Raw genomic sequence first — 15,131 nt, 5'->3', positions numbered from 1 at the left:
ATAGAAAAAAACAACAGCCATTGAAGTTATCTTCAGTTATGCAGTGCACTACTGTTAATTTGTTGTAGGAGTTACTACTGCTTGAAAGTTTAGAATGGGACTTGCAATACCTAATGTAATGTAAAAACAAACTCGCACAGTTGAATAAAAACCAATAATCTACTCATCAACTTGGTTTAAACTTTTGTTTTCTATTATGGAAATACTAACATATTAGTATGCATATACATGCAGGCAGTATGGATATTAAGGTGTACTTATTTAATGCAGTGCAACAAGATTTACTATTATTACTAGGATACCATGAAAAAACACCCCTACTTGCTAAACATACACTAGGGATGATATAATGACACATTATTCAGATGTAGTGCATTAAGTTTGCAGAAAACTTGAACAGCACCATCTACTAACTTTTAAGTGCTTGTTTCTAAAACATTTACAGTTTTTTACTGTAGTATTTTAATATAGATAGAGCAACATATGAAACAGAGAAGGGAATGAAATCAGGTGTGAACACCCACATGAGTCTGAGAGACTTTAAGATTTAAAAAGGAGAGGAAGCTAACTTTCACAAGGAAGAAATCCAATTCCAAATGGAGTGAAAAAGGTAGAAGAGGACTTCAAAAGAGTTAGAAGACAGGAAATAACTAGTCATGAATGGTCAATGAACTGTGTCATACCATGGGACCACATGAATACCAGATACAGGCGGAGTGAGATGGGTAAATAAGGTCTGCTGCTCATAGTGGTGGAATGTCCTTTATCTAGTTCCTCTTTTTTAATGTTTTATCGACAAAGTCTTAATTTTCTGTCCTACAAAGTAATAGGAATCAGACCTGCAAGCAGAGCAACTGCCAGAGTTTACTGATTTTAACATTGCTGCTAAATTTCTATAAGCAGACCATGTAGCCCATAACATCTACATGTATCAGTTCACAATGGCCCACTATTCAGTGATGTGCTCCACTAGAGCTTAAAAATACATTAAATTCCCTTGAAATTCCAATTTCCTTTCACGGTATTTCCAGTAAAATACATATTTTTTTTCCCAAGCAATTAGTTAACATTCTATGTAATAGTACAGAAAAAAATACCACCTAATAGCTTCCTTGGAAAACAATATATTTTGCTTAGACTTTCTGGAACAAGTAGCAGAATAAACCAGAACAGAATATTTTCAGCTGGAAGGGACCTACAACGGCCAACTAGTCCAACTGCCTGATCACTTCAGGGGTGACCAAAAGTTGAAACATGTCATTAGGGGCATTGTCCAAATGTCTCTTAAAGACTGACAGGTTTGGGGCATCAACCACCTCTCTAGGAAGCCTGTTCCAGTGTTTGGCCACCCTCTTGGTAAAGAAACGCTTCCCAGTATCCAGTCTAAACCCAGCACTGCCAAGTCCACCACTACTAAACCATGTCACTAAGCACCACATCTATGTGGTTTTTAAACACTTCCAGGGATGGTGATTCCACCATCTCCCTGGGCAGCCTGTTCCAATGCTTGACCACCCTTTCAGTGAAGAAATTTTTCCTAATATCCAATCTAAACCTCCCCTGGCACAACTGGAGGCCATTTAATCTTGTCCTGTTGCTAGTTATCTGGGAGAAGAGAAAGAGACCAATCCCCACCTGCCTAAAACCTCCTCTCAGGTAGTTGTAGAGAGCAATAAGGTCCCCCCTGAGCCTCCTCTTCTCCAGGCTAAACAACCCCAGTTCCCTCAGTTGCTCCTTATAAGACTTGGTGCTCCAGACCCTTCACCAGCATCGTTGCCCTTCTCTGGGTATGTTCCAGCACCCCTACATCCCTCCTGAAGTGAGGAGCCCAAAATAGAATACAGGATTTGAGGTGTGGCCTCACCAGTGTCAAGTGCAGGGGGACCTGCTTTTAACCTCTGAAGCCTTTAGCAAGGTCACTTGGCCCAGAAGAGAATGGAAACTACTAATCATGAAGATGACAGTATTTTCACAAAATGCCAGCTGTTTTAAATTGTATTCCTAGCCAGTGGATCCTGTTCTGGTCTGTCCAGCACTTCCTTTATCTTGCATGGGAAGGCATGGCAGAGTGGCGATTTCAACTCTGGAAATGAGACTGAAGTGGACTAAATTCATGGTGCCACCTGTTTTTTGCCTAGCTCAGATGACTTCCCCTGTCTGTGTAAACTACTAAGTACATAGACTGAGGTAGACTTCAGGGCATGCGAACATGGGTCTATGGGCCTTAAACTTTGTATTTAAACATCCATCTTCTAATCCACATCCATATGCCAAGGCAGCTTTTAGCATGTATGCCTCTGCTTCTAACAAGATGTTTTGGACTGTATTACTGTATTACACAACTTCTATACACAGTTTACCATCTTTAAATTTCATACTTGATTATAATATTTATTTTAGTATCCAAAAAAAAAATCAGAATTCATGCACTAGTTACATTTTTTTCTAAAGAGACTAGCACCCTGTGGGAATTCAGTTTTCATGCTTTAGAACAGATTCTTATACTACTTTGATATCAGGCGTGAGAAGTAAATCTGCATAGAAACATGAGACAAACTGTAAGGAACGAGAGAGAAAAGAGAAAAGGAATGAAAAAAAAAAAAAGGAGGACAGGAAAAAAATGAAGAGAATACAAATAAAGAATACTACGTGAGGTGGGACAATGCATAGTTACATCTGTGTCGCAGCATCAGGATTTTTAAAGAATACTATCCTATGTCTTCACTGCAAGCTACTCATGTTAGTTGTTGAATGGTCCCTGATATGAATTTCAATTGTTCTTTCATTTTTACTTTGTGGAGCATGGTATTTTTTGGCAATTAGTAATGCTCTCATCTTTTCTTTTTTTTTTTTTTTCCCTAGGCAGCAGATAAATCTCTGAGCTCACCAACATACCCACGAATAAACAAAAAAGGAGCAGAAACGTATCACAGCCTAAAATCCAATTATACCAGGTAAAAACTCCCTGCCAAACCTCTGAGCTATCTGGCAATCCTACAGACTGTGTAAGGACGAATCATTCCATCTCTAAATATCCATGCTGCAGGTAATACTTGCTACAGCATTTTATGGAATAGAAAATATCAGGAGAAAATTAAGCTTTTTATTGATGAACTAAACACAACCTAAAATTTCATGTGGATTTAACTGTAACAGCTGAGAAACATGCAATAATTTTATAGGGAGAAAACACTCCTGTGAATTGTAAAGCTAGTACATTCTTCACATGCATGGTACAATTTCATACACCAAAAAAACCCAACCCTCCAGACAAAATCAACAATACAGCAGCAACACTATCAGATAGGATGATCTTTTCATTCAGGAAAAAACAACTCCCTTCATGCAAATCTTTTCTGCAGTTAAAAGGCAACTAGGGTGAGTCACCTGCTTTCTGATCTGTGAGTTTCCTATAAACGGCAGGAGCAAACAAGCAGTGAAGCCTGGGATGGTAAGCTGTAAGATGCAAGGCTTAAGGCTGTATTAATGAAATGGAACAGCCAAGGGGAAAGGGAAGACTAAGTTCAGGCAGACACAAGTTTAGGTTTCACCTCTGCTGCGGACTGGCTCCATTTCGGAAAAAAAGTGATTAGTCTGCAAACACCAACACTGGCAAATGAAGCAAAAATTTGTTCTGGTGCTGCTCTACTTAAAATCTGGGTAAGTTCTATTTTTGGCTTCACTTATGAAGCTGACAAGTTTGTTTTATTTGTTGGCCACTGACCAGTCAGACTGAGATTTGTTCTTATACAGGTTCAGGGCACTGGTGAGATCTGACTTCATCATCACTTCAAGCATGTAACTGTGCTACAAGGCATTTACTTTTGCTTGCTGTGGTTAGCTCTTCCTCACTGAAACAGTAAACATTCGGCTCTGTTCTTTATGTCTCATACTTGTTTTTTTACACATTTGGAATCCAACTTTCACAAACCCACAAAGATTTTCAGAGTGTATTTGACAGAACAGTCCTGAGGGGTCAGCAAAACTCAGACATAGCATGGCATGCCACGCCATGTTCAGGTGGGATGACAGACTGGTTTCTCACTAAGGCAAAAGGGACCGATTCCCATTCTGATAACACATCACAACACAAAGAATGTAGAGTTGTCTGACATCTGCTTATCTGATTTCCTCAATGAGCAAATTACTGATTATGGAGAAAGTAAAAGGCAGGCGTTGGTATGATTAATACAATACATATAGGTGGAAGCATGATGGATGTCAGTGATTCAGCTTGCTCTGATGCCCATTACTGCAGTCAAGCATGTGGCCCTCACAGCAATACTACGTACAGTCAGCCAGTGGATTTCAGTGCCCCTGGAAGAATGATGATATTCCCCTACCTGTGCTGGACATGATCCCATGCAGTTGCTCTGGGTGCAAAGGGGCTAACAAAGGCAATCATATGCTGACAAAGCCATTCTCAGGGACACGTAACTGCACTTGTGTGCATCCCCAAGGTGTCACTGCCTCACTCTAGACCAGGGGTCCTCAAACTTTTTAACCAGGGGGCCGGCGCGCAGATGCAGTGGCAGGCAGCCATCTGCGGCTGCTTGTTTTTCCCCCCCAGCCCCCGGCGGGGGGGTCTGTAAATACCGGGGCCAGACTGAGGACCCTGGGGGGCTGTATCCGGCCCGTGGGCTGTAGTTTGAGGACTCCCGGTCTACTGGCAGTTCTTTATTTTCAGTACTTCATATGGATCTGCTTTGCTGTATCGTAACATAAAAGTTATTACTATTTTTGTAATGAATTTACCACTGTAACAAATTTCAGGATATTTAAAGGCTAATCAAATTGGCACATGTGATCATTTCTCATGCACTATTTCATGCTGGACTGTGCCTAGGAAAAAGGAAGGTTTCTATTTTCACAAAGATTTCTGTCCAACTTGCTGAATAATTGGATTTTCTTGTATTTTCTATAACCATTTTATGCAGCCTACTTCATGGAGACCAGGATAACAAGGCACTTGGAATAACAAACTAATTTTATGTTAATGTTACTGCTCTATTTCCTAATAAGTAAACTACTTGCTATAGTGAACAGCAAATCCCAGAGGTTCTCAAGTAATTAGGTAGTATCTGGTTTGTCAACCTCTAGAGAATCTTTTCAGGTAAGCAGTACTTAAAAATACCATCTTCCATTTATCATGCTCAGTGGAGGATTTTTTTAAAATTCTCTAAAGAATCTTCTTTCAAGCTTTCTGTTTTTTCTGAGTCAGGTTCCATGTTATTACTATGTCTGCTTGCTTGGTATGTCCACCTGCCTTCATCAACTCTGCATTCCAACTCTACAAGCAAACTTTCAAGAAAATAATCTAGCATGATTCAAGTTCCCAACCATGTTCAAAACAAAACAAAAACCAAAAAAACAGGAAGACATCATTAACAGCAAAACCTGAACTCAAATATACCTATGGAATACTAAGGAATTATAAAACATAAACCAAAGAACTATTTAAGGTTAAGTAAACAAATAACTCCTCCTATACCTTTTGCACTGTCACACTGCTTCATCAGCAAGGACATGCATGACCAGATCTTCCACTGTTACACCAACATCAAAGCACAGAATGACACAGACCACAGCACTGCTACTCCATTCTTGTGACAACAAAACTGAGATCACAATCTAGCACACAGATTATTATGTTTTTGAAGTCTGATTACATATTGAATATATTTGTAATGTACCTCACTGCTTTTCTGCATCGTGCTAAAGAGTCCATCCTAGCAGTTAAATAATTCCACAGTGAAAATCACGGCAATTGAGAAATTTCAACTAGGCCATGGACTGTACAGATGATTATGATCAGTAAAAGGGATCTGCGGCCAGATTTACACTGAGCAATGAAGGTCTCTGAGCCAGAACTGGCATTAGCATTGACAGGGGCGATTTCAGAATCAGAACCATAGCCTGAGCTATTAACACTACCGAAAGACTGCAATCTCCATTTCCAGGCTTGCATTTCTCATACTCCAGTGAACCATGTGGCAGGATGCATATTTTAATAGAGTATCTGTGATTTCTAACACTTTTTCTGTGCCTTCCAGACTTAGCTACAGAAATTGTCTTCCCCTTTTAATAAATAATATTCATTCCACTTCTCTGGGAATGTAATTTGTATTAGACAGTAAGCACCAAATGGCAAGGAGGAATACACATCACTTTTCCTTGCTGTATGGAAAAAAAACCCTCAGTGAAGATTTTAATGTTCCAGCAAAAATACTGCCTTGTGCTTAATTTTCCAGTAAGTCGCTAAACTAGAGCTACCAAATCATTCTGGAAAGTTGTTTTCCTGAAAGGGAGGGATAACTTTGAGAACAATTAAAAACATAAACATATGTGACACAGTTGCAGTCTAATTTAATCTCCAAAATGGGAAGAACCGAAATTTAAAGTACTATGTAAGTCAAAATTTTTCACATCATCCATTTCTGTACAAAGCATACTGGCTTCCCTGACTGAACCAGTAACCCCAGCACTAAGTGAGTTTGATGGTGAGCCATGTAGCAATTTGCTACTGCAAAGTTCTTAACTCACAGCCTTGTATGATGCCTATGGCTGTATAGCTTGGGCAGAAGACAATGCAGATTCGCCAGGATGGATAACTGCATATGTATTTTGTAACCGATAGTATGCAGCTGACACTTTCACCACTGGTCCCAGTATCAGCTTTTCTAAAATCACTCACTGTTTTTACCTATATATACCTGCAAAGCCTTTTTCCCCTCCCTTCCTTTTTTCAAAACCAACACAATTTCACATTAGCTGACACTTTACCAACTGGAAATCTAAAGCAGATTTTTAACTGGAAAAAGTATAAAAAAAGAGAAGATGGTTCATACAGTCATGTACTGAATATAAAGAAGCAGGCATAAAAACAGGAAACAATGGCAACTATTATAGTCTAGTAGATGCATGCAATATAGCAAGCAGCTTGCTTTTCTAAGTAAGATTCAGCGCACACTATTGCTTTGTTTGCCCCATCAGTTCTCCATTACCACTAATAAGTAAAAGAAAAAATCAGACAGTAAAGTCAGCCTTGGCTTGACAGGGCCCTAGATAATACTCTGCTTTCAACAGGAGGTGGGCCAGATGATCTCCTGAGGTCACTTCCTTCCATGATCCTCTATAGATGTTTCTCTTCTCCTTCCTCTCTCCATCAAGAGTGTGAGACAAGTAGAATGTGTGACAGTGCAAAGTACGATTTGATTCAAAAGATACTGCAGTAGTTTTGGGTTAGAAGCAAGGCTCAGTTAACCATAATATTTCTGACAAAAAGAGTAACACTGAATAGCACTACAAGAATTTCAAATAATGAAAAAAAGTAATAAATGTTAACATATAGTAACTACACTTGAACATGCTACTATCCAAGTGGTGAGTTCCTGGCACTTAAGTACATACTTCCATTTAGTCATATCTAGACACCTGGATGGCACATGTCAGCTGCTGCTTTGGAGGGGAAAGAAAATCTTCACCATCAGACAAGCATGCAAGATGTAGCCTCACAATGTCAAGTGCTTTCTCATATGCTTATACATGGAATTAGAGGAATCTACTCCTCCAACATAAATATAAAGCAATATGAAAATTCTACATATTCTTGCTCAGAAGGGGGCATCTGCTTTTGATACCCTTATACTACAGGATGATTTCTCTGTATAATAATGATAGAGTGCATGGATGTAAAAGGACAGTTCTGGAATTGCACGTATTAGGATGAAGGAGGCATCTTTTTTCCTACCCACTATTCATTTTATGTGTAAAAAGAACTCAAGAGTCTACAATCAGAAATCTCCCTGCAAAAACTGAGTGAATGGCTGGAGCACAGGTGCAGGGGCAGCAGTCAGAAGGATGTACAATGAACCAAAAAGTTAAAACTTGTCAGTCTGCAAGTATAGGAATGTAGAAGCACAGAACTCAGGCATTTTCCCTTATCTTAAATAAAACCCCCCAAATATCTATCATTCCCCAACTACCTTGCTCATTCTAATTCTCTAATACAATGGTTTAAGCAAAGAGGACCTGAATATGTGGGAGGACAAGGGCCATGCTTCCTTGGGTAAATAACAATGTATCTGTTCTTTGGCTTCCACTCCACTGTTGAAGATTAAAAAGGTGAGCATCTGCTTATTCCTCTTTGGTCTCCCTCCCTTTACCTGAGATGTGAACACATCATCTGTTTTTAAAATCAATAAATTAATCTTCTTTTGTGGAAACACTGCAACTCTTAAGAACACATACTTGTTACAGCAATTGTGGCAACTCCAAACTCTAAAGATCCTTCTTAGGGTAGCAACCTGCGCACATATTCAGAAAAAACAGGATGCAGCTTTCAAGGAAAATGAGAGGGTGGGTTTTAATTACAGTTACACTGCTGAGCACCTTTTTGCTCTTTAAAGCAACAAAACCAGCAACACTATTACACAGAGAACCACACTGTTTGTCTGATTTGTCAAAGATACTGAAGGCCTTAAACTAATGAAACTGGCAGAAAATCAGACCTTTGAGAGTTTTTTATATGGTACATAAATATGAAATACAAGCAAAATGGTATGTGTAGTTGTTTGCCAGAAAACAGAAATCAGCTTTATTTATTTGGGAACACAAACTGACCTAGTACTAAATGGAGATTAGCATTAAAAAAAAAGTCAGGATATTACATTGAAATGTGTGCAGACTGTGTTGCAAAACTGTTGCAGTACAGAGCATTTTGTTAAGACATCAGCAAGGCAAAGTAATAATAATAATGCCTGAGTTTACGATGCTAATACAGATTTAAATATAAACAAATACATATTTCTACAGTATGAGATCGCTTCCCAGGTACACTGTAGTGTAAAAAACATAAGACTTTTTGGAAAATATATATGTAGATGAATCAAGGTATGAAATGTAATCTATGTGGGATAGTGCTCTGAGTTCAGTTTTCTCCATAATAGTACCTCAAGGTTGGTGATCCTGACTCAAGATGTTAAAAAGCCAGTATGGCAGGGACAAATAGCTGCCAGAAGCTTTTACTTGCCAGTATGCATATTTGATCACGGCACCAAACAGTTTTAACTCACTTCTTATTTGGTGTCAGCAGCAAAACCATAACATTCCCCAGTAACACCTTTCATGTGACTCAGGATAAAAACCTGGAAAAGGTCTCCAGGTATCCTTAACAAAACAGACACTTCTAGGCTCTTTTTTAAAGAACATCAGATATATCCTTTTTCAGGCACACTGCATCTAGATGTATCAACCTTTGGATGACAGAACTGAAGTTGACAAGGAACTGAGGGAAGGAAAGGTCAGCTCTGACCTACTTAGGTCAGAAATGCCAAGAAAGTGATGAGAAGTGCAGGCCCAACTGGCTTGCTAATTACCGCTGCAGAAGCTCTTCCTCTTGTGCAATTGGCATAGGATTTAAAAATGAAGAAAAAAGTATTTAACAAACTTCCCAATATGTATTTGTAATAAGCCAGCATCAGTCAATTTCAGACCAACAAGAAACAATGAAGTTTACCAAGACTATATAAATAGTTCTTTGTCTTTCTTCCTCCCCACACACGAAGTTTTAGGGCTCTTCTGAAAAAAAAAATAACCCATCATAAGACTGCAGTAAATGTTTTTGTTTTTTTTTCTCAAATGCTTCCCTGCTTTGCTTTCTCTAGATTTAAAACAGAGGTTCAATTCATGTGTGCTATTACCTGCATCTGACAAGTTCTAACTCATTCCTACTATAGAAGTAGAAACATGTAGAAACCCCTGCATGTGTAGGATAATTGTGACATTAGTAAAAGCAAAGGCAGAATTTAAACCAGACATTTGTTAACTGGCTAAAAGAGAAACAGGATGACAGGAAAGTTTTTACCAATTGCTATCTTTCTTTCCAAGAAGTCCATGTTCTGAAAATTCCTGTAACTTTGCTGGATGCAAGAGATCAAAGTCCGCTGTGAAGTCTGTTACTGAGAGAAATCATGTGTATTGAAGAGCTCACAAGCTCTGTTATGGACAAACTCCTACATTTCTTCAAAACAGAATGAAAAACTTTTTTTTTTGCAACCAACACAACAAGAGAAAAAGGGAACCCATCCCAAGGGTATTCTGAGGTAGCCAAAAAATTTTTAAAAGACTCATGCGGTAGACATCTGAATGTGTAGCTAAACCAAGTTTGATTTTGCAAAGGAAATTAAAACCCACAATAAATGACTATTAGCTAAAGAAACAGGAAGGTAAGGAATCTAACAGGGATGTAGGGAGGATCTAGCTGAAATAAAACTATATAGGTATTACAGAAAACCAAAATGAATACCAGGGAAGACCGGGGTGGAGATCATGTACAACATGGTGCAGAGAATGGCTGCTCAAGGGTAATAAGGGAGCAATGTGCAAAAAAAAAAACAACCAAAAAAAACCACTCAAAAAGCCAAACACCATAAACTCTGAGGGAACCTAAAGTCTCCATGCCAGAATTCTGAAAGAAACAGCACACAGAACACAAATTCAGCAGAAAGGATTTTTAAGTAATGAATCACAATGATGCATTGTATCAGGTAAGAACTACAATCTCAATATACATTTTCCACCTCTCATAAAATTAGGGAACACGGGTTCCTCATTCACTGCTTTCATGAACATGAAAGTAGTAAAAGCATTTTAAATAAAGTCTATATGAACATTTTTCCCTCTTCTTCCTCTCTGGAAAACTGGTAGCAGTTCACTTGTTTATCCTCCAATAAAAACAAAGAATTCTATGAAACTTCGACTTCGTGAATTCTCTTCCACTGTTCTTGTATTTCTGTTAGGATGACTTTATTACTGCTTCAGATATCAGCAGTTATTACTCATTTGAAGCCATTACCACTTTCCACTGCGTTTAATATCCTAATGGGATATTATTAGCTGTTATTTCAATCCAGCTGTCTCATATTCTTCAACAAATTATACTTTCATATAGAAGCTCCTTTTCTTAAAAAAGAAGTTCTGGCATCAGCCTTAACATTATGCAACATTCAATATGTATTGTCTCAAAAACCATCATCCTGTTTCCTTTGACTTTTCCATATATGCCACATGGCAGAATTCTTGTGTTTAAGTCTAGTCTCTGCTCTAATCTATTTCCATAGCAGCAATCTTCTAATTAAAACACTCCCCAGATAATGCCCAAATGTTTCTGTGCAAAATCAAGCTCCCAAAGCCTCTACAATTTAACAAAAATCAGATGCTTCAAGAGTCAAAAAAGGACTGAGGAATGTAGATGCTAATAAGCACAAGCAGCTATACTCCCTGGATCAAATGTCTGCTAATTTCAGATCAACAGCTATCACTGGATGAATTAATCCTTGTGAGTGAAACAATGAAAAGCATCTTAAGAGAAGCATCCTGCAGCTCCAGATGCATGTCTATTGCAGCTCACCAGTGCAACACACCCTCCGCTATTTAGCTGCTTTCAAGTGTTACTCACAGTATACCTGTAGGACTGGAATAAATGTTTTATTTATCTGTGGTTAAGCTTGAACATTGAAAAGTATATCTGATCATTTGCATTAACAATAGTTATTTGGCAGCATTTTACAGTTAGGAACTCTATTTTTAAAAACATTCTCTGTGTAATTAAATACTTGAAATGCTTCCTGAAGAACTGATCTGGAGTGTTCCTGCTTTACTTTGATGTTGAAGAATTGTCCCCTGTGAATCAGCATCTTTGTTCATTTACACTTCCCAACTACATTTTGATCAACAATTTCTCTCCCTGATTCAGTCTTGCAACTGTCTGTAATCAGCAACATGTTGCTCTTTGGCACTGTATCAGTAAGCCCCTGTAAGTTGGCCACAGAACACTTTTATTTCCTCACCTTGGCTGCTGTGGTTAACAGCATAGATCCGAATAACCATCAGATTTACTAAAGCTTCTTACAGGCAGACTAAAATGAAACTGCTATTGTCTGGAATGTATCTAATTAGGACTGCAAATACAACCTTACTCAAAAAATGAATGCCAGGTTTTCCTCAGCACACTCTCTGTGCTGGAAGTCAGTACCTCTTAAAGGATGGTGGAGTAGCTGACTCATTTCACCAAATCTCAAAAAAACTCTCTCATGACAGTGTCTGAATAGTAGTGTTCATTAAGTAGAAAGCTGCACATGTCCTTTTTAATGAATTATTTTTTTTTAACCTGAGCTTTTGTCAGGACTCTGTAATTGCTGGGCTGTTGAATACATTCAATCATAGTTGAATACAAGCAACACTGATCTCTAAGGCAAACACATACATTGTTTAAGATAATGGGAGTTTCAGTACAGGTGGAGGCAGGCTCTTGTCCCATTGGACATAACTTCTTCAGTTCAGAGGAGGAGGAGGAGTATCTGCTCATTGCTACTCACAGCTTCAGGTACAACCAACAAGGTAATTTCTGGTACTTTTTTTTCTTGCCTTGTTAAAGAGCAAAAGCAGAAGATGGCACCAATAGAAATCCTCATCTTAATACTTCCCATTTAGGTCTTGTGCAGTGACTCGTAATTTTAGATGCACTGTGCACTTACATAGTACACATACACTGTATGCTTACTATGCATTATACATATGTACAGTCTCTTGAGATTAAGGTACTTCCCCCTCATGCTTCAAAAAGAAGTATAGGGGAGATACCCTTTTCTTTTTTGAGTGCCTGTCCACACACATACACACACCACAGAGGACTGTAACAAAGTACACTCAGAGCTTCCTGCAGAGTAGTGTCTGTGTCCTCATAGAAACTGACTGAAGCCTTTTTACACTCCTCAGTGTATTTCCCAAAGATTAAAAACTCCATAAAGCGATAGTCAGTCATGATCATCCGGAGTTCAAGCCCAAGAAGGCTGGATGTACAGAAGACTCAGATCTCACTGAGGAACAGATAGGAACAACTGTGTAATCTTAAAAAAAACCAAGAGTCCCTGAGTCACTAAGGGCAAGCAGGATGAACAATGCAGGCATTAAATGAGGCTTATTTTAAAGATTTTGCACATTTGAATTTCTGCTGAAACTGTTTGACTTACATTACACACTGCAATATGTTAACTCACTAATATTTTTCCATATTAGAATGACAGAACCATAATATTGTTTGCGTTGGAAGGGACCTTTAAAGGTCATCTACTCCAACACTCCTGCAATAAGTAGAGACATCTTCAATTAGATCAGATTGCTCAGAGCCCTGTCCAACCTGACCTCAAACATTTCCAGGTATGGGGCATCTACTACGTCCCTGGACAACCTGTTCCAGTGTTTCACCACCCTCACTGTAAAACATTTCCTACTTATACCTACTCTGAATCTGTCCTCTTTTAGTTTAAAACCATCGCACCCCTTGTTCTGTCCAAACAGGCTCTGCTAAAAAGTCTGTCCCTATTTTTCTTAAAAGCCCTCCTTTACATATTGAAAGGTTGTAATAAGGTCTCCCCAGAGCCTTCTCCAAGCTGAACCCCAACCCTTTCAGCCTGTCTCCGTAAGACAAGTGGTCCAGCCCTGTGATCATTTTTGTGGCCCTCCTGTGGACTGCTCCAACAGGACCTTTCCTGTGTTGAAGGTTCCTGAGTTGGATGCAGGACTCCTGGTGGGGTCTCACCAGAGCAGAGCAGAGGGGCAGAATCACCTCCTTTGACCTGCTGGTCATGCTAGCCTTCAATAGGTTTTTATATTTGAAAGAGAAGAGGAATCTGTTTCTTACTTTTTTCTCAACTGAAAATGAAAATGCAGAAGACAAATTTACATTTGAAAAGTGTATCTCCATTTCTTATTCATGTTTAATTTTATTTAAAAAACAAAATTGCTGAACATAGGGATACTGTAGCTCAGTTGCTATAACATGTGAAATGGGATTTGCTGACTGAAGGTGTTTTGTGAAAATTCTGCATCTGACAAAATTCTGTTTCAAATTTTAAAAATAAGCTGTTTTGAAACATTTCTTGAACTTCAGGAAGAACACTAGGATAAGTACATTGATTGTGACTGTATAAGATTTATAGAAATCAGGCTGTTCAGTCTTCCGCTATGAAGCTGACAAAACTTCAACAAGAGATTATCAGAATCACCTGAATATACTCTACAGTCCACCAAATAAAGTTAAGGTTGAAGAGCTGTAAGCAGATTTGGGTTTGTAGCCGCAAGTTTGTAATGCATGAAAATAAATTAAGATCTTTATCAACCAAATATAAATAAACATTTTTGAAGAACAAAACATGTTTTATGTAACACTCTGATCTGGTACTCAACACAATTCTAGCCTTCCAAGTTATAATCACTGGTGTTTCACTGTAATCCAAATTTCCCAGATCAGTTCAACCTGAGTATGACCTATGGGGCATTGTTCACATGCAGAGTTCTACATTTTCCTGAAAACACCCTGATGTCCTGAACTATCTTAGACATGAGTAATAAATGAACAAACAAATAACTTACCCGAATCATCATGACTGAGCATCTGATGTTATGAATTGTATCATACACCTTCTTAGAGATGTCCACAAACTGGTTATCATCAAATGAATGCACTGTGCTCTTGCTTAAACTCTCCAATGCAATATTTACTTGACTAATAAACTCTGGAATCACTATGTGAAAAACAAAACACGAACAAAATTCAGTGAGCATAAAAAGTATAAACCAGGTAATTGTTCTTTCTAGCAAATTGCCTCACATTGACTAAAACTTTATTTTAAAAAGTATTATAGTAATAACATGGTTAGTTTTAATTGGGAACACATTTGTAATTTTTATCATGGTGATAAAAATACACTTGCTGGGCATGTAGGCTGAGGATGGTTATAAAGTGCAACAACGAAAAAGAAAGTTTTAAAATGGGAGTTGGGGAAGCAGCTGTAAACCCTTGCCAGTGATTCCAATAGTAATTTTAGCCAAAGAATCAGGATGAATAATGTAGCTCAAAGCTGGAACTAGTATTCCACAAAGTCCTACTGTGTCAGAATCTGCTTTCAGTCTGAACGGAGACAAAACTACCAAAAGATTGATGCTTATTCTTTAAATTAAAAAGTCCCACAACTGTAACCTGGAATTACTGAGACAGTTTACCTTGTATGATTGAATTAAATAAATTGTAAATTTTGAGTCAGTTTGATATTATCCTGTGTGCTTCACCC

At 38.3% G+C, this 15,131-nt stretch overlaps 1 protein-coding gene across 3 annotated transcripts in view; it reads right to left on the bottom strand.

Annotated features, from left to right (window-relative positions):
• The window catches only part of CTNNA3 (catenin alpha 3), a 500,767-nt gene that overhangs the window by 81,856 nt on the left and 403,780 nt on the right, over positions 1 to 15,131 (bottom strand). For all 3 annotated transcript variants that reach the window (XM_056352597.1, XM_056352598.1, XM_056352599.1), the window contains one exon: positions 14,434 to 14,585. In XM_056352597.1, the coding sequence (XP_056208572.1) occupies positions 14,434 to 14,585 (152 nt within the window). The remainder of the gene's footprint in view (positions 1 to 14,433; positions 14,586 to 15,131) is intronic.

This window comes from Falco biarmicus, chromosome 9 (genome assembly GCF_023638135.1).
Source record: "Falco biarmicus isolate bFalBia1 chromosome 9, bFalBia1.pri, whole genome shotgun sequence".
Lineage (NCBI taxonomy): Eukaryota > Metazoa > Chordata > Aves > Falconiformes > Falconidae > Falco > Falco biarmicus.
Note: the sequence above shows the minus strand (reverse complement) of the source record. Positions and strands in the feature narration are given on the sequence as shown.